Below are 21,165 nucleotides of genomic sequence, written 5' to 3'. Positions count from 1 at the left end.
TAAACCACAATGTAAAATGTAAAACTCATTATTTTTAAAAGAATTTCTAAAATTCCAATAGCCAGAAACAAAGGGTAAGTTCTCATAAACACAACTGTCATCAATACCCTATCTGAAATGACTGAGCATTAGGAACAAATATTAAAAACAGTAAACTTTATAAAATTACTATTGTCTCTCCTCTTGAATATAATATACACATGAATGTTTCATTACTTTCAATCATAGTGATTATATGAGAAAGAGCCAACAAGTCACCTCACAGAAGACAATCCATGGTTACTAACACCCACAAAGCTCAAATACTTAAGCCATTTTCTAGTTCTATGGGGTTAGGGGCAGTTTAACTTTAGTCCATGAAGACTGTTAAAAGTAAAAGAACTTAAGAAGACACTTTATGAGGTTGGCTCGCTGGGCGGTGGTGGCACACGCCTTTAATCCCAGCACTCAGGAGGAAGAGCCAGGCGGATCTCTGTGAGTTCGAGGCCAGCCTGGTCTACAGAGTGAGATCCAGGAAAGGCACAAAGTTACACAGAGAAACCCTGTCTCAAAAAACAAAAAACAAAAAACAAAAAAAAAGGAGGCTGACTCAGTAGTTAAGAGCACTTGCTCTTCCAGAGGACCAAGTTCAGTTTCCAGCACCCTCATCTGGTGGCTCACAACTATCTGTAACTCCAGCTCCAGAGGATCTGATGCCTCCAAAGGCATTGCACTCACATGCACTCGGGAGGCAGAGCCAGGCAGATCTCTGAGTTGAAGGCCAGCCTGATCTACAGAGCAAGATCCAGGACAGAGATACCAAAACTACACAGAGAAACCCTGTCTCAAAACAAACAAACAAACAAAAATCTCAAAAAGATGACACTTTAATCACAAAAGCTGACCGACTGCCAAGGCATTGACTGTGATAAAGGAGAGAGTTTGTGAGGGTGTAGACTCCGACACTACTATGTAACTACGCAAGAGTTGAGACCCTGTCCCATGCATCTCCCTTTGGCTGTCAGACTCCTGACACACTGGTCCAAGGAGCTGGAGTTTCCCCAGGAACCACATTCTGGGAGAAGGAAAGGCTGGAGAGCTGGTGTCAACTAGTGGGAGAACCTGTCCTGAAATTTAATTTCACCGTTTTGACAACTGCATAGAGATCAAAGCCAAGACAAGGATGGGTTCATAGGCGGGACCTCACTTTTACCAAGGCTGCTTAGATATGTATACCTCTTATCCTCCATTTCAACCTAACCTTTGTCAGGACCTGGAAAAAGGGGGTGGGGAGGCTGTCACTGGACTCCATTTGTTCTTCTTCCCAGAGTGTGACTACATTCAGTGGATTCCCTTCTCTGGTCTGCAGCATCACTTGTCTGTTTAATTGGACACTAAGGACGAGAGGTGGAGCCAGCTTGTTAAGGAGGCCAGGGCTCAGACTGTGACGCCTACAATTCAGGTGTCATCATTACTTAGTACTTTAAGAACAGCAGGACTTTATTAGAAAAGCCTCTCTCATCTGAGGTCAGGTAAGACTGTGGATCTCACCACTTCTTTGTTGATTCAAAGGTCTACTTTCACTTTAACATCCCAGAAATCATAATCTGCCTTACACTTGCTTGGCAACTTGACATCAGTCACCATGTATGCCTTTGTGTGCTGTGTACCACAGTTATCTGCATGTGTACTTAACTTCTTACTGGACTGTGATGCAGCTTTATCAAGGACACAGAAAAGCACAGGAAGAACACATTTCCTTATCAACTCTCTGGGGAACACCAGCACAAAAACCTGCCTAATGAGTAAGGATGGCTTAGAAGTTCCTAGAGCAAATGCAAGCTTGTGAAAGACATGCTTCACTACAATGCTTTTCAACTGCAGTCTGTAGCAATGGGAGTATCAGAAGAATCAGACTCTCTGTCCATAGTGAGGCACACCTATAATCCCAGCATTCAGGAGGCTAAAGCAGGAGGAGCAAGTTCATGTCAGCCTGGACTCGACTGACGCCTCTCTCAAAAAGAAAGCTAGTGTAGCAACATAGGTATGCACTTCCAGTACTCAGGATGCCAAGGCAACATGGCAAGAGACTCAGGCTGACCCGGGCTATACAGCACAGCCAAGTCACGGCTAGCCTCAAAGTTAAGAACATGAAAACGTCTTAAGAGGCTTTAGTCATTTACTCCATTACATTATCTTAGGTATGTGTATAGCAGAATGATGTAATAAAACTTCATATTCAATAAATCTGGCGAAGCAAATGATGAAACAAAAATTTAAATGATATTCAGAGTGACAGCCATATAAAAAATAGTTCCTCTCAAAAATTAATCACACAAAAAATTATGATTGGTCTATAGTCTGATAGTATATTACCAAAATCATGTCTAAAACTTCCCCAAAGCAAAGAGAATTGCTAAAAAAAAAAAAAAAAAAAGTTGTTACCTAACTCAAAAAATTTCTACATAATGCCAGTTGAATTTTCTAAAGTATTAAATGAGGGTTGCCCTAGATTTGCACCCCAACCCTTTCCATAAAAACGTTTACCTAACGAACACAGCAGAACTAATACTGGCATGGGGTCACACTGCTAAACATTCTACTATCAACAGAAACAAAGAAAAATACCTTAACCATTTAAATACTAATGATAAGTAAAGCCCCTTAAAGCTGAAACTGGTTATTTTCAGAAGACATACCTGTTCTGTGTTTTGATGACAAGGTGAACAGTAAGTCCATCGTGAATTCCATGCTGACTCAAAGTATCTTGATCTTTTAAAATTTTTCCAGCAAATATCAACACAAGTTGGTCAGTTTGAGATTTGAAACGTTTAGAGATTTCTTCTTTGAACTGAGTGAGATAAAATAACGTATGTATTTTTAATCGCAGGTGTTTGCGCAGCACCATCCAGACTGGAGAGGCCCTATAATGCAAGCACTGCATCTCCATCTGAGTGTTCAACAGTTCTGTCTCTAACGCAAAGGACTTACTCCAGGTGTGTTCGTTAGAGACATGATCACCTCGCCCCAAGATGGAGAACGTGGTGTGTTTCCTCCTTCTTATGCCAACAGGACCAAGTTTAGTTGGGGGTCACAAATTAGCTCTTGCTAAACTTACCCTGTTTCCTGGACCTCCATCTCCAACCCCGTTGACTTTTAGTTCCAATACACACATAGCCAAGCTCATATTCTCAGCCATTTTTACTGACTATACTAACCACTTCTCTCCTTCAACGTTTATTAATGAGCAGTACCACGGAAAGGCAAAGATTAAATAGTAAAATCTTTCCATGAGAGAGTCAAACTGTAAACAGAGAAAGCACAAAGAACAGTTTAGAAAGCACAAAGATTAGAAAGAAATCAGGAAAACATGGAGAACCGCTTGCTAGAGAACAGCCTGCAAATGCAGAAAAAGACGATACTACAGAGAAAAACTTATCCTGACCACCATTAAGTTTCTATTAAAATAATCAGAATACACAGGCTTTATTCAAATCAGAAAGCCTCCCAGTGGCCTGGGAATCCAACATTAATAGACTACCTCAGAGCACCACAGTTCAAATCTAAAGAAAAGAAACACTTCTTCAACTCTACCCACTACTACACAGCGGTAGGTTTCAATCCAGCACTACTACAAAGGGGAAGCTTTGTTATAATAACATGAATCTACTGAGAAGGGCCGAGTGTTCCTTATCTGAAATGCTTCTGGAAGCAGCTAGCTCATCTTTAATATCAGTACGTGACTCTAATCCAAAATACCCCAAATCTAAAACTGTTCCAAAATAATCTGAAACTTTGAGTGTCCTGTTGTCCCTCAAAAGGTCTCTGACCTCAGATCATTTCAGACAGGAAAGCTCAGCCGTCTGTGTACCTGAGTCTTAGAAAGATCCTCCAGGATCAGGGAATATAAGTAAGGGCTACAGACAAAACAACACAGCCAGCACATGTTATCAACCAGAGCTGAAAACCAGAGATGCATAAAAATTCACAGTATTCTATACATTCACACATAAATGACACCACCCCCAAGCCAAGTCCCAACACTATGTAACTGTAAGGCTTTGTTTGTTTGGCTTGGTTCTGAGACAGGATATGTCACTCTGTAGCAGAAGGGTGACCTCAAACTCCCAGCCATCCTCCCAAGTCCTGGCATCACAAGCTTGATCATCACCTCACCTAACAACCTGGATTTTACAACCTACTTTCTCCACTCATGCACACAGCCACAATTTTGAAAAAGGCCAAGAAAGCATAAAGATGCACAAAACTGTACTACAGTAAACATTCTGGAACTTTCTCATCTGAGCCACCCCCCCCCCACCCCTCCATGTGAAACTATATGGTACATAATGTTTTTTGTCACTGATGGTTTTTTGAGACAAGGTCTCGCTACATAGCCCAGGCTGTCCTGGAACTCATTATGTAGGTAGATCAGGCTAGCCTTGATCTCACAGCTATATGACAGCCTCCGAAGGAAATTAAAGGTATATGCCACCACACCTGGCTATGTGATATATAATCTTTTCACCTAAGCAATTTCCAACTGACTAAAAAAACAAGCTGGGTGGTGGCAGCACATACCTTTACTCCCAGCGCTTGGGAGGCAGAGGCAGGGGGATCTCTGCGAGTTCAAGGCCAGGATGGTCTATGTAGTGAGTTCCAGGACAACCAGGGCTACACAGAGAAACCCTGTCTCAAAAAAACAAAACCAAACCAAATAAAAAATAAACAAACAAGCAAGCAAGCAACCCCCTCCACACACACAAACTAAATACCATTCTATATTCTGTACCACTGTACATGCAAAGAGCACAACTTAACCACCCATTAGGTACTCCCTTCTTTTGGTAGTTATCAGAAATAATATAATGAAGAAAATATTTGTATAAGATTAAATCACAATGCATAAAATATAAGCATCAAACACAGTAAATGGTGGCCACTTTTCTGCCAGTCCTCTTAATCCACAAGAACAGAGAAAAGAGTTAAAGACATGGCCCTGAAAAGTGTCAATGATATTAAGTTGCTACATTGGGTTTCCATCATAAATCCAATTTCAATGACAAATCTATACAAACCATACACAAAATAAAATTTACTAATTAAATTCATAACTTTTATTATAGATTTATTATAATAGATTAAAATGTATTTAATACATAAAATGGGAAAGCTGATCTAAATCAACTGTTTTATTCTTAAACTCAGAAGTCCTTTTAGTTTGATCTCCCTCACATTCTGAAGTAAATAATCTAAAATAAAATCACTGGGCTGGCAGGATGGGTCAGTGAGTAGATACGCTTGCTGCCAAGCCTAACAACCTGAGATCTATCTACTCCTGGTACCTACATGGTGGAAGAAGAGAACTGGCCTTTGACTTCCACATGTGGGCTGTGGTGCACACATGCGTGTGCACACACACACACAACTGATAAATGCATTTATATAGCATTTTATAGTGTTTGAAGGTAAGATGTTAGATCTAAGGCATGCTCCCACTTTTGCCTCCAAATTCCCACTAACATAAAAGGATGCTTTTAAATTTTACTGAGTTATAACTCACCAGGCATGGTGGTGCAAGCCTTTAATCCCAGCACTTGGGAAGCAGAGGCAGGCAGATCTCTGAGTTTGAAGCCAGCCTGGTCTACAGAGAGACCCTGTCTCCAAATACATATATCTCGCACACCATATAATTTGGCCACTTAAGTGTGTAATTCAAAGATCTTTAGTATATTCAGAAATAGACTGCAATGATGTCAAGAGTCAATTTCAGAATACTCTTCTGTTTCTGACCTAATATCCTTGAATCAAAAAATCTTTTAAATGTATTAATAAGCCACTAGCTTATCCAATGCAAAAACTAAGAAACCATTATACAGCATCCAAAACCTATAGCAATTTCCTCTTTGCTATATCCACCTACTGTGGTGATATTGTGTTCCCCAAAATATTGTGCACCCTAATAAACTTACCTGGGGTCAGAGAACAGAACAGCCACTAGATACAGAGGCCAGAAAATGGTGGCACACACACCTTTAACCCTAGCATTCCAGAGGCAGAGATCCGTCTGGATCTCTGTAAGTTCAAAGCCACACTGGAAACAACCAGGCATGGTGACTCACGCCTTTAATCTCAGAAAGTGATGGCAGAAAGCAGAAAGGTATTTAAGGCATGAGGACCAGGAACTAGAGCTGGTTAAGCTGTTAGGCTTTTAGCAGCAGTTCAGCTGAGACCCATTCGGATGAGGACACAGAGGTTTCCAGTCTCAGGAAACAGGATCAGCTGAGGAATTGGCAAGGTGGGGTAGCTGTGGCTGGTTCTGTCTCTCTGATCTTTCAGCATTCACCCCATACCTGGCTCTGAGTTTGTTTTTATTAATAAGACCTTTTAAGATTCGTGCTACAACCTACCTGCGATCTTCACCAATGCATCTGGCAAAAATACTGTATTCTGTAACGAAATCTCTTGTAACCACTGTCACAGCAGAACATGCCTTTCAAGCTAACCTCTACACATATCCCTCGGTCCTGGTCAACTCATATTTGGTTCAATAAACGCACTCCCTTTGAAGTGACATATGTGCTCTGCATCAACAATTTATTCATGTAGTGTGTGTGTGGACTTCATTCATCTCTACAGTCAGAATCTCCTTTGTGATTGCTGGTGTCCATTTTATACTCCTAGCTTCATAGGATTCCAACATTCCCACAGCCTCACCAAAAGTTTTGATTATCAGACTTTTCCATAGCCATCCTAGATGTTGTGCAGTTTGATCTGCATTCTCCTCATGACACAAACGGTGCTGTGCCCCTTGTTCACATGCTCACTGCCCACTTTCCTTGTGTGTGAACGTGGTGTGTGCACACATGGGGGCCAAACTCAGGTCCTCATGCTTGCAAATGAGCTATGCCCAAGACTCCCCAATTTCCTGAAAGATGAAAACCTAGAAAAACAGTCAATCTCCTATAGAAACAGGAGAAACATTTCTCAACTCATTTCACAAGGCCCTTATTACTAGAGACAAAAACTAGTAAAGGTAGTGAAGAAAACCAGCATTTCTCCTGAACAGACTAACACCATCAGATCTAATCCAGCTATGTGGGCACTAGGGGGAGCTGGAGGGAGGTAGTAGTAGATAGACATGATCAAAATACATATATAGACACACAAAATTTATCAAAGAATAAAAAAATGTTACTTTTAAAAAGTCTAAGTGACCAATTGAACTTAAGTCTATAAAGGGGAGGTTCCCCATCTGGGGAAAAGGTCAGGTAGCTCATTGGATTAACTGACAAAAAAGAAGAGCCACACAGTCAGTGCCGGAAAGGCATTGACAGCATCACTTCACAGCAACACTCAGCAAATTAAGAGTCTGGAAGAAAAGAAAAAAAACAACAAACAAACAAACAAACAAAACAAAAAAACAAAAAAAAAAAACCAAACATCTTAGACTAGACAGAAGTGTCCCTACAAAATAATGGCAAACACAGATTTAACTGTGAACTATGGATGGTTCCCTCTAAAATCAGTAAAAGTGGAGTGTGTCAACTGGGGACATCTGGTCTTCAGGGTCCTTGCCAATACAAGAAGTTGGAAGGACAGAAAAGAAAGAAAAGAGCAGGAAGCTCTTATCAGTCTCCGGCCATTTAAAAGCACAACTGGACACAACTTAAAAACATCTTTCAAGAAATTAGAAGAGCCGGGAGGTGGTGGCACATGCCTTTATTCCCACCACTCAGGAGGCAGAGGCAGGTGGATCTCTTGAGTTTGAGGCCAGCCTGGTCTATAGAGTGAGTTCCAGGGCAGCCAGGGCTACACAGAGAAATCCTGTCCTGGGGGGAGGGGGGGGGGAAGAAATTAGAAGATGAACAACAGAAGAGACAAAAATATTTGCAAAAGGCATATTTTGATAAACAGCTATTGCCTAAATATACAAAGAACTTATAAAACTTGACAATAGCAACCCAATTTTAAAACGGGCCAAAGCAGGCACTTCACCAGAGATATACAGATGACAAATTAGCGTGAAAGATGCTCCTCCATCACACCCAGAAGATGTAGAACTAAAGCAAAGAGATAAGCAACAGAGATGCATTAAAACAGTCAAAATTCAGAATACCAACACCACCAAATGCTGGCAAGGCTAGGAGCAACAGTGAGGCCTTCGCCAAGGTGAGAACGCAGGATAAAGAGCCACTGCAGAAGGCAGCCTAGCTGTTTCTTAGGAAACCAAACATACACTCAGCATGAAATTCAGCAACCACTCCTTTATATTTATCCCAAAGAATTGAAAGGTATTCACATTAAAACCTTCATGTATGTACATCTTCAAAGGCCTCATTCAGAATTGCTAAAATTTGGAAGTAACCAAGAAATTCTTTAGTAGATAAACTGTGGTGTATTCAGATAATGAAATATTCAGCACTAAAGTAAGTGAGCTCTAAAAGAAGTGAGGTCATGAAAGGATATGGAGAAACTTTAGATGTATATCACTAAGCAAAAGCTGACAAACTGAAAAGGGACCTACTATGTGACTCCAACTCACTGATCAAGCCCAGGGCCCTCTGTAAGCCAGACAAGTTCTCTACCACTGAGCAATATCATGTCCTAGTCTCCACCTACTTGAATTTAATTATAAACTTTTTTTTTTAAGAGAAAGAGAACTAGTGACTTAGAGTTTTATATTCAGTAAAATTTCCTCAAAATTAAACTGAAATGTAGAAACAAAACAGCCCACAGGATCTTTTTCATACTCACATAAACAAAGAATGTGACACCTAGCAGGCAAACAGGTTAGAAAATGTAACAGGCTCCTTCAGGCACAAGAAAATGACCCTGGATGAAGGAAAATGAAAAACTGTACAGACAACTCTTAAAGCCAATTTTACAAAGCTGTTATACATCTTGGGTCATTTGACAGGGACCAAGAGAGGGAACAGGAAGTCCAGGGTACATAGAGTTCAAGAGTTCTAGGACCTATGCATTATTCTAGAAGTAACAAGTACTTCCTGATTTGAACAATTTATAAAATTCATGGAGAAATCTCCAAAGGATATAAAAACAGAAAAAGAAAAGTCAGATAAAACAGCCACCACAAAGATAACCAGCAGAGGGGGCTGTGAAGAGCATGTACTAGGCCATACATTGAAAACTTAGCACCACTGGGTACACTACTTGCAATCCCAGCACACAAGAGGTCAAAGCAGGAGGGCCAGAAGTTAAGGTCATCCTTGGCTACTCAGAGATCGAGGACATAGTCTAGCCAAATCATAAGCTCCAGGTTCAGTAAGAGAGAGCATCTTGGAAAAAAAGTAAGTCCGAACAACTGTGGGGGGCCACATTACTCACTCAAGGTCAGAGAATCTGAGCTTGCTTTACCCAGCAAGGCTGCATAATGGGATGATTTGGCCACAGGCGTGGTTACCAGGTGTTCTGAAGGGTCTATTTGATCTTGAATGGGGGAGGTCTTTTGCCTCTTTCCTGGGTAGTGTTTATTTTATGTGTATGGTGTTTTGTCTGCATGCATGTCTGTGTATCACGTGTACCTGGTGCCTGTAGAGGCAACCTAGTTACAGAAGGTTGTAAGCCACCATGAGGTTGCTAGGGATCTAATCCTGGTCCTCTGCAAGAGCAGCCCACAGACTTCTTAACGGCTAAGTCCCCATTCCAATCCCCTCACACTACTTCTCCTAGATCACACTGTTACATAGTAAAAGATTTCCAGTGAGCATTGTAACAAGCTGCTGAAGCTTGCAGTTTCCGTAAAGGGCTACACAAAGTCTATTTTGTTTCTAGAGGCCAGACTGGTCCGCTGTGAAAGGAACTAGCCATATACAATACAAAGGCAGACAGGAATTGCCCTGCCATAGTCGCTAACCTCTGTCTAAGGAACCCACTTAAGTAATAGCTTCTTAATTTTTAGGAATTTTTGAAGCAGTTTAATACTGGTAGCTTGAAATCTACCATTGTGAGAATATATACTACATACAAACAAGTAAACATTCCAAATCTGTGCTGTTTTTCCTGGAGAACTGATTGACAATCATTTACCAGCTTAACATGGACTCCGCAAAAATATTAATTTCTCTACACATCTGAAAATTTATCAGGGGTCAGTGAGATGGCTCAGCAAGTGCTTGCAGCCAAGCCGGATGACCTGAGCTCAATCAATAGGACTGACATGGTGGAAAAAGGACAGAAGCAATTCCCACAGGTTGTCTGACTTCCATATATGCGCCCTGTCCTGGTGCAAAGGCCCACACATACAAAAGACAAATGTAATAAAATAGTTATCATCAGTTACAAACCATCTTTTTAAAAATATAATATATTTATTTTTATTTCATGCACATTGCATATATGTCTGTGTGAGGGTGTCAGATCACTGGAGTTACAGACAGTTGTTAGCTGCCATGTGGGTGCTCAGAATTGAATCTGGGTCCTCTGGAAGAGCAGCAAGTGCTCTTAACCACTGAGCTATCTCTCCAGCCCCTACAAACCATCTTTGATATAAAGAGGCGAATACTAAAATCATTTTCTATGAGCCCGAAGATCTCTTCAGCTGAGAAATAAGGAGCCAGTGAGATGGCTCAGATGTGGAAAACATTGCTATCCAAGCCCAGCTCACATGTAAAATAACTCTAAAAAGTATTTTTAAGAGTTGATCTGGGCCAGGTATGGTGGTACATGCCTTTAATCCCAGCACTCGAGAAGCAGAGGCAGGCAGATCTCTGTGAGTTCGAGACCAGCCTGGTCAACATAGTGAGTCACAGGACAGCAAGGGGTATTTAGACCCCATTTCAAAGAAAAAGAGTTCTGAGCTAGAAGTGGTTAATTAAGGGAGAGAAGCTTAAGATGAGGTTTCCAGGGGACAGCTGCCATTTGTTCATGCTTTACTCAGTAAAAGTTCCACAACGGGTATTTAGTATTAAATACACATTACTGTGCAAAATGTTCCAAATTCATCCACAAACACAATGTTTATGGAGTCTACACTATGCACCAGGTTCTAGGGACAGAAAAGTAACAATCACAGCCCTTTTTTAGCAGAGAAGCATTAAATAATCATAACTATATAATTTTGAACTGTAATAAATTATCATACACACACACACACACACACACACACACACACACACACACACACACGCTAATGACATTGTGAGAAAATGCAACAGGTGACCCCAATCTAGCCTGGGCAATCAGAGATACTTTGAGAAACCGATCTTTGTTCTGCAATTCCAAGGATTGGTGGAAGCCAACAAAGAGTAGAAAGCAGGCCAGAGCAAGCTGTACAAAAGTCCTAAGACAGGAGTAAATGTTGTAAGAGGTCAAGGTATTACAGAGACAGTGTGGCTAACCAAGAAGATCAAGGAGCCCTGACATGAACTCAGATTTTAAGACAAATAGACCTTTAGTTTTATGCATAAGGACACCATCTAGTGAACAATTTTCAGATTTTACTCTGGGAATAAATGGGAGGGAGAAATAAAGAGAAGTCAGAGACTATCAGTAAACTACAACCTAATTTCCAGACAAGAAGCAATGGCAACTTAGTGGGGCCAGTCCTCAAATGTTTTTAAGCAACTACCTGTCATTTAATTACACTTAATTACAGCAATTTGCTAGACACCATTTCACACAAGAGCTGTTCAGGCAAATCTCAACTATTGGTATTATACTGGAAATTAAAACTTAATAATCTAAAATGTTAATTAAAAAACTCTTCCCATATTACTACAGTCTTCAGAGAGACCGCTGTAATTTTCTAGTAGAGAAAGTTGTACCAGGACTGAGAAAGGTGGATCGGTGTTGAGAGCAAGAGCTGTTTTACAGGGGACCTGGGTTCTCAGCATCCACACAGTGGCTCACAACCATCTGTAACTAACTCCAGTCCCAGAGGATCAAACACCCTTTTCTGGCCCCCACAGGCACCAGGCACATGTGGTACATCAATGTACACGCAGGCAAAACGCCCATACACATATATTTTTTAAAGAGTTTTTTTCTTCTTCACTGTTTAAAATTGTGTTTATATTCACACTGTTATGGGGAGGAGGACACACAGGACAAGATGCACAATGGAAATCAGAGGACAACTTCTGAGAGTCAGTTCTCTCCTTCCACTGTGAGTAGCTGTGACTCAAGCTTCAGGCTGTCAGCACTGAGCCATCTTGTCAGTCACTTTAACAGATGACAGCTGGGTTTTATCCTCTGAGCCATCTTGTCAGTCACTTCAACAGATGACAGCTGGGTTTTTCTGCATGTTGCAAATATCCCATAATCTCAAAATCTGCCAAAAATAATTTGTGATACTAAAAAAAAAAAAAAACCCCACAATATCTCTAGCCCATCGGTGGTGGCGTACACTTTTAATCCCAGCACTTGGGAAACAGAGGCAAGCGGCTCTCTGTGAGTTTGAAGCCAACTGAAAGAGTGAGTCCAGGACAGCCAGAGTAACACAGAGACCCTGTCTCAGAAAAACAAAACAAAAAACTCAAACCAAACAAAAACAAAAAACCCACAACATCACAAAATTACTAGACATGGTCATCCTAAAAGAGTATTAGTAATAAACAATATCTTAGTGACACTCACAGGCACTGGGACAGTTATAATCAAAGTCAGACAATAGAAAGTGTCAATGAGAAACTAGTAACTGAAACAGCCTGTTTAGAAAATACTTTGGTGCTGTGGGATGTTCTGTATGACAAATGTGTTGCTCTGATTGGTCAATAAATAAAACACTGGTTGGCCAGTGGCTAGGCAGGAAGTATAGGTGGGACTAACAGAGAGGAGAAAAGAAAGAATAGGAAGGCAGAAGGAGTCACTGCCAGCCGTGCCATGACAAACAGCATGTGAAGATGCCGGTAAGCCACAAGCCATGTGGCAAGGTATAGATTTATAGAAATAGATTAATTTAAGCTGTAAGAACAGTTAGCAAGAAGCCTGGTACGGCCATACAGTTTGTAAGCAATATAAGTCTCTGTGTTTACTTGGTCGGGTCTGAGCGGCTGTGGGACTAGCAGGTGAGAGAGATTTGTCCTGACTGTGGGCCAGGCAGGAAAACTCTAGCTACACTTTGGCAATTACCCAGAGATTTAAACATACAGTTACCATGTGACCCAGCAATTCTACTTCTAGATCTACACCCAAGAAAAATGAAACCATATGTCCACAAAAAAAGCACACAAATCAAGTGTTCACGGAGACATTATTCATAACACAAAACAGAAACTTAATGTCCAGTAGGTGATGAAGCAATCAAATGTGGTACACATTCAGAGTATCATATTACTGAGCAATACATAGGAAATACTTGGGGCAATTTTGAGATAGTTCAGAAGGTAAAGTATTTGCCATCATATCTGGCACCATGACTTCAATCCTTAGGACCCACACATTACCTTTTGATGGCCACCACACACACAAACATACACATATGAATAAAGAAATGCTTTTTTTAAAAAAAAGTACTGCTAGACTACAATTCAGATGATCTATGAAAACATTCTAAGGCAAACACAGCACAAAACCTAATCCCAGCACTAGGAAGGCTGAGGCAGAAGACAGCAAACTGAAGGCTGGCCTGGACTCTACAGGGAGAACTTGCTTCAAAAACTAAAACAAGAAAGAGTATAGGGTTTCTCAGGGGTGAGGGTGGGGGGTAGGAAGGTGTTACATAAGCCTAAGAATGTTCTTTAAAGTCTATGAATGTTCTTTTAAAAATGATGTCAATTACAGCTTAAAGGAACCAATTGAACAGTCTCTAAATTTTTTTTTTTTTTTTGGTTTTGAGACAGGGTTTCTCTGTATAGCTTTGGTGCCTGTCCTGGAACTGGCTTTGTAGACCAGGCTGGCCTCGAACTCAAGAGATTCATTCACCTGCCTCTGCGTCCCAAGTGCTGGGATTCAAGGCATGTACCACCACCGCCCAGCTTTGAAACCTTAAATTATGCTGTTGAAGTTAATTCTTAGAATCTTCACATCAGTTCTTCGTAATTCATTAGAGCACATAAAACACTAATCTCAGGGACATATGTCCTGTGATACTGGCTCAACCTAGCCTTCTGGATAAGATGCTGTCCAGAAAAATACAACAGAAACCACAGAAATGATTTCAAGCATTCAAGCAGACACACTAGAAAAGTAGAGACTGAGGATAGCATGGTGGTAGAGCACATAGCACAAGAGGCCCTGGGTTCAAACCCCAGCACCAGAAAGAAGTCAGATTCACATTTACATATTATTTAATGTAGTGTGTGCAAAATATTATTTTAACACTTACTATCTCTAAAGTCTATTAAAGTTTTTTAAAAATAAGCCGGGCGGTGGTGGCGCACGCCTTTAATCCCAGCACTCGGGAGGCAGAGCCAGGTGGATCTCTGTGAGTTCGAGGCCAGCCTGGGCTACCAAGTGAGTTCCAGGAAAGGCGCAAAGCTACACAGAGAAACCCTGTCTCGAAAAACAAAAAAAAAAAAAAGTTTTTGAAAAATAACAAATTCCCCAAACCTGGTTGATATTTCATAGCTACAATACAGCTTAACTCAGTGCACAACTACAATTTTACAAGCTCAACACCCACGTGCGGCTCTTAGCATTAAGATGAGCATGGGAGTTCCATACCCTGCATGGCTTCATGTCAATGTTACTTATGATGACCGAGAAGTATGTAATCTCCTTCATCAAAGAAGGGCTCACATTTAAAAGTTATGCACAAGCTCCCCTCCATTCTCTCTCCCCACCAATACACACACACACACACACACACACACACACACACACACACACACACACACCCTCTATCTTGCCTTTTGACCAAGAATCCTAGAATTCTCAAAGCTGCCTGTAAGAGCTCATAAGTAGCAGAAAAAGTCTCATACACAAAGCCACTACACATTTGCCTTTTCAAAATCTGTTATAAAGAATCTTTATTAATGAAACCACTGTGGAATATAAACTGTTCCAGTTACTCATAAATAACAAATTAAACATTACACAATTCAGTCTAACTACTCCATGAAAAAAAAAGTTTTTGCTCTAATTTGGGTAAAATTTCAAGCTTTATTAATACATATAAAACAAGTAATACTTATTAAATGCCAACTGTACATGGTACTGCATAGAAGTCTTGTTTCTATTTGTTGGTTATACACACACACAAACTCAAGAATTAAGCTGGGCCTGGTGGTGCATGCCTTTAGTCCTAGCACTCAGGAGGCAGAGGCAGGCAGATCTGAGTTCCAGGCCAGCTTGGTCAACAGAGATCCTGTCCCAAAATTAAATAAAAAGAAATAAAAATTAGCTGGGTGTGGTGGCACATGCCTTTAATCTCAGTACTCAGGAGGCAGAGGCAGGTGGATTTCTGAGTTGAAGGCCAGCCTGTTCTATAACAAGAGTTCCAAGACAGCCAGGGCTGTTTCACAGAGAAACCCTATGTGTATGTGGGATTTCAATTACTTAATTTACAAATTACTGAGGAGGTTTAAGATAATTCATCTAATTAATTATAACAGTCACAGAAAATGGGGTATTGAAGCTGGGAGATGGCTCAGTGGGTTAAGCACTTCACACAAATGTAAGGGGGACCTAAGTACAAACCCTCAGAACCAAGTCAGATTGCAGAACCTGCAATCGAAGTGCTCATACAGTGAGCTACCACAGACAGGGAGGGAATCCCCAGGAGAGGGGTCACAGCAAACCTTGATTATGAAACAAACAAGACGACCCTACCACAAAGCAAGGCAGAAGGCAAAGATGATACCTGAAGTGGTCCTCCAACCTCCACAATCCTGAGACTCTGGATGTGTCTTCCCCTTTCCCTCTCTCTCACACACAACACACAAAGATTTTTAAGAGAGATTTCCTACCATAATGAAACCCATTACTTGTGTGCTAACACATGTTTTTAATGTGATTTGCCAGCCGGGAGGAGGTGGTGGCGCACACCTTTAGTCCCAGCACTCCGGAGCAAAGGGAGGCAGATCTGAGTTCAAGGCCAGCCTGGTCGGCAAAGTGAGTTCCAGGACAACCAAAGATCATTCTTTTCCTCCTTCCCCTTCATAGGTTAAGAATTTTCAGAAACAAATACTTCCCAACATCAGCCTGCCACTTAGGATGTGGGGGTGTGCTGGGGATTGAACCAGGGTCTCCTGTATCTGAACCACACGCTCCAACACTGAACTATGCCCCAGCCCCTTCACAATTACTAACTACTAAGCATTTTTAAAGGAAATCCTACTGCCATCAAACATTGCTCATTGACAAGCTTTAATGTATAGCAAGTATCAAATCTAATAAATTCTGTAAAAAAATTTTATCTTTTTCTTGTATATGTTTCTAAGTGTACTCTCCTCACTCAGCAGTTTGATGTGTTTTCAGTTTGTGGTGCAAGGGTAAGCTTTCAACTTTTATCATATTTTCTGTTTCCACAGAAAACAGACAAAACTTTAAACATTAACCAATATCACAGAATAAGTGACTTTAAGAAAGCTTTACAGTCATTTTTAGTTACAGCATAGTAAAATATAAACTTCCATGGATTTTAAAATTTTAGTGCCACTATTACAAAAAAAAATCTTACAAATGTTCACATAAATAATTCTTTCTATTTATAAAATATTATTTCTAATGTCCTGAAGTAAAAAGTGGAAGCTTCAGGATGATGGAAATCTAAACTGGGAGTCTCAGACTCAAGAGCTTCATAATTTAATATTAGCTACACATTCATTAAACAGCTACAATTAAAAAACAAAAAAACTGTTCATAGCAAATATTAGCAAGGATACAGAGAGACAGAAACACACACCCATATGCTGTTGACTGCTTCTTATAAAACTAAACAGAACTGGCCAGGCGTGGTGGTGCAGGTCTTTAACCCCAGCACTTGGGAGGCAGGGGGCAGAGGCAGATGAATCTGTGCGTTCCAAGCCAGCCTGGTCTACAAAGCAAGCTCCAAGGCAAGTTCCAGGGCAGCTGGGACTACATGATGAAATCCTGTCTTTAAAAACAAAACAAAACAAAAAAACAGCAGGGCATGTTTGCGCTCGCCTCTGATCGCAGCACTAGGGAGGCAGAGGCAGGTGGACCTCTGTGAGCTTGAGACCAGCCCGGGTCTACAGAGTTCCAGGACAGCCAGGGCTGCTACATAGAAAAACAGTCTCAAAAAAACCAACCAACCAACCAACCAAACAAACAAACAAACAAACAAAAAAAAAACAACAACAAACTAAAGAGAACTATTCTAACGCAGAGAAAAGCATATAGTCTCAAAATGACTTATTTGAGGCTGTTCACAGGAACTGCAAACCGGCTGAAAAAAGACCCGGGGCAGTAAGTACACTGGTACATTCACAGTATGGAAAACCACAGTACTAAGCTGGGGACATGGTTTAGTGGTAGAATGGAGCCTGGGCCTAGTATGCAAATCTCTGGGGTAGGGGGAGTGCAAACACTCACAAAGTAAGTGGAGTGAGGGAAAGAAGAAAAAAAAAAAAAGCCTTACCCAAAAGATTGCACTATATGTGACTCTGCTTATGGGAACTTCTGAACAGGCAAACTCAATCTCTGGTGGGAAAAAAAAAAAAAATCCCCACAGGAGTGACAAAAAGTGACTTGAAAAGAAAAGGTGAGACCAAACCTTTCTAGTCAACTCTAACAGGCTACACCTAGTTGTGTGCTGACACAGGTGTAGATGGATTTGTGAAAACTGGCGAAGGCAAACCACGTGCATCTCATTGCACCTCAAATTTATTTGGAATAAATCTTTCAAAACAGTTGTTCTCAAGTTACTAACATGCGCTCGGCTTTTGTGCCTTATCAGATAATGCTTATATTTATAACTTCGAAGTGTATTTTAGAAATCAGAGACGCATAAAACAGCGAATGCAGGAAAATGTCAATGGTGGGTGACGCACAGACATGCTGAAAACCACAAAAATGTTAAAACTTTTTAACAGCATTAACAAACAAGGAATGATGATTCAGTCAACAAGAGTTTCTCTCAGCTGATGCCACACACTCTCCTGCTTCACAAAAAACAGCTTCACCTTTGGAACGAGATAAACGTTCAGAGAACTTGAAGGTCCATCCCAGTGGTTGTTAACTGCTTCCTCACACAAAACTGTGCACAACGTTTGAGACTGTCAACAATTCAAGTGCTCTAGAATGCGTTTAAAAGATGAATTTGACAAATTCTACCAAGGCTCTTAATTAGTTGCAAAATTTGTTTTCCTGAACAGAGTTTAAAGCTTAGTAAAACTCGTTTACTAAGATTTCCCATTAACACCAATTTTGTTTCCTTGCGTTCGGTTGCAACCACTAATACCCAGCCAGGTATAGCTCTCGTGCCCCTAAAACCAAACAAAAAACCTATCCAACGACTGCAGCTAAGCGATGACGACTGTATTGAAACAGAAACAGCAAGTCGCCTATGAATCAAAGTCATTTACTTTTCCCCTTCGGGCGTGAGCTATTACAATGTGACTGAAAACAATTCCACGTCATAATTTTTATATAAAAGGCTGAAAGGTGGGAAAGAGTTCAGCATTCAAAGCTGAGAACTAAACCTTCACGTGCTTCTCACCCCCAAACCTCTCCGATTCACAAGCAGGTAAAACAATGACCCCCCCACCCAGCCCGACCGAAGGCCGAGCGCCGCCCGCGCCCAGCCTCCCCCCAGCGCCCGGCTCCTTTGTGAGCAGGAGGGTCCCGAGGCCCGGCGCTCGTCGGCCGCGGCGCAGCCCAGCCCAGGCCGCGCGGCCCGCCCGTCCAGGCCCCGCAGAGCTCCCGCAGCGGAACCTGGCGGGGCCGCCGCCGGGCCTGGCCTCCCCAACGCCGCCCTTCCCTCCCCGCCGGCGACACGGCGGCTGCCCGGCCCGGGACCTCACCTGCTGGACCGAGCTGTTCTCGGGCACAGCGAACTCCTCCTTCTCTTTCGGCGTCTTCACCGTGACCTTCATGATCTTGGGCTCGGCGGGGCCGCCGTCGGCCGCACTGTCCTGCGCGCCCGGGGGGCCGCCGCTCTCCGCGCTCTCGGCCATGGCGGTGACTCAGGCGACCGGGACGCTGGGGGCTGCGGCCGAGTCCGCGGGGCGCGGCAGGCTGCGGGGCCACCGAGGGCGCGTAGACGCGGGCTGCGGGTGCGGGTGCGGGTGCGGGTGCGGGTGCGGGCCCGGGTGGGCGACCGGCTGCCGTGTGGACGCGGGGACTCTCCGCGTCGCCGCCGCTTCCTCCTCCTGCACCTCCCCCACGTCCGTCGCCGGCGCCGCGCAGGGCACGCTGGGTAACGCGCTGGCCGCGGCGCCGACTCATGGCGGCCGGTGGCGCGAGGCACGCCGGGTAGCGCGTTGGCGAAGGAGCCGAGTCATCGCAGGGCTCCCTCCTTTCTTAGCTGGTGGACGAAGCGCGGCCTCCTCCAGTTCGGAGGAGCGCTGGGCTCGGCGAGAGAGCATCACTCAGTTCGCTTCGCCCACCCTTCGTTCAAAGAAATGAGTCGGGGTTTCTGGACGGCACCATGATGGTGCACTAAGATGACGTCAGGCCAGCGAAATTGCTAGAAAGGGCCTGGCGCACCGGTGCTCACGTCCGGGTGTCCTCCCGACCTGGTCCCCGTGGGCGTCGGCCTACAAAGAGCGGCGAGTTACTTTGTTTTAATAAGCCTGGTGTTTGCCCGGGTGGAGGGGGCTGGAACTGCCCCGTTTCGTGCTCAGGGGTTGCAAGCTACGTCACTGGAGGAGAAGAGTCTTCCGATGGACTCAGATTGTTTCAGTGAGGCCAGGGCTCCCTCCCTGGAGTCAGACCGGTTTGGGCAAGATAGCGCAACCCTTGTTTGTCTTCCAAGCTGTGTAGGGCAGAAACAGGATGCCCAGGACTGTCCACCCCACGGGTAGGATTTAGCTTAGCTGATGCGTGCCTTTAGTAGTCTGTCCAATTAAGTTACTGTATCCCTCAGGCTTGAGGTGGATTCGGGGATAATCGTTGAAAAATACTTTCAGTATAATGTAGGTACAAATAAGCTATTTTATGTGTGAACCCCACGTCATTTATTCATAAAGATAACTTGCAATACATTCTGGCACTTTATATTAATCAGCATTTCACAAATGTGAACCCTGACAGCTTACTGTGACCCAAATATGCAAAGATATTCCATATTTCTGCTCTTGGGCCATCGAACCCTGTTCTATGATCAACTACTGTTGCATCAACACTTCTGAGCAGAGCCTTTTGAAATCTGGGTCAGAGTTTCAAAGGTATAAATTGCAATACAGGTATGATTTGATATCACTTAAATGCCTGCCAGCATTGTTCAGTAACAGGAAGAAGTTACAAGGCTTATATTCAGGTATAAGAAGAGTGTTACTTCTTGGGGTAGAAAGTTCCACCATTGGGCTAGCAAGCATTTGGGAATTTTTCTCCTGTATATTTAAGTAAAATTTCTTCCCAATTTCATTAGTTCCCTGTTGCTGTCTTGTTTTCCTTCATGGTCTATTCTCCCTGTTTATTTTCCCTAGGCTGCCTCTCATGCCCACAGTGACCTCTCTTACCTTCCCCTGCCTACCTTTATTTATTCTTATATCACATTCCCCTAAAAGTCTTTAGTCTTGTGCCCTTTAGAAACCTGAATTCTTGTGCTCTAATAAATCGGCTGTAGATAACCTCTAACAGTGTACATATGGAATAGTCTTGTAATTGTCCATTTTGTCTGTTTTTTTCTCTTTCTTTTCTTTTTTTTTTTTTTGTTTTGTTTTGTTTTGTTTTGTTTTGTTTTGTTTTGTTTTGTTTTTTAAGACAGTGTCTCTGTGTTGCCATGGCTGTCCTGGAACTTACTCTGTAGACCAGGCTGGCCTCAAACTCACAGAGATCCACCTGGCTCTGCCTCCTAAGTGCTGGGATTAAAGGCGTGTGCCACCACCGTCCGGCCCTGTGCTAGTCTTATGTCAACTTGACACAAGCTAGAGTCATCAGAGAGGAGGGAACCTCAGTTGAGAAAATGCCTCCATAAGATCAGGCTGTAAGCAAGCCTGTGGGGTATTACATTTTCTTAATTAGTAATTGATGGGAGAGGGCCAGCCTATTGTGAGTGGGGCCACCCCTTAACTGGTGGTCTTGGGTTCTACAAGAAAGCAGGCTGAGCAAGCCATGAGGAACAAGCCAGTAAGTAGCACCTCTTCATGGCTTCTGTAT

General features: G+C 42.6%; 1 protein-coding gene across 2 annotated transcripts in view; it reads right to left on the bottom strand.

The window, feature by feature from the left end:
- The window catches only part of Ubqln1 (ubiquilin 1), a 36,922-nt gene extending 17,837 nt beyond the window's left edge, over window positions 1–19,085 (bottom strand). The window contains exons 1-2 of one of the 2 annotated variants that reach the window (XM_059262819.1): window positions 18,867–19,085; window positions 2,679–2,830 (exon numbers count right to left, since the gene is read on the bottom strand). In XM_059262819.1, coding sequence (XP_059118802.1) covers window positions 2,679–2,830; window positions 18,867–19,019 — 305 coding nt within the window. In that variant the 5' untranslated portion in view covers window positions 19,020–19,085. The remainder of the gene's footprint in view (window positions 1–2,678; window positions 2,831–18,866) is intronic. The other variant, XM_059262820.1, reaches the window with a different exon arrangement.
- Between the last annotated feature and the right edge of the window lie 2,080 nt (window positions 19,086–21,165).

Source organism: Peromyscus eremicus, chromosome 5, assembly GCF_949786415.1.
Source record: "Peromyscus eremicus chromosome 5, PerEre_H2_v1, whole genome shotgun sequence".
Taxonomy (NCBI): Eukaryota; Metazoa; Chordata; class Mammalia; order Rodentia; family Cricetidae; genus Peromyscus; species Peromyscus eremicus.
Note: the sequence above shows the minus strand (reverse complement) of the source record. Positions and strands in the feature narration are given on the sequence as shown.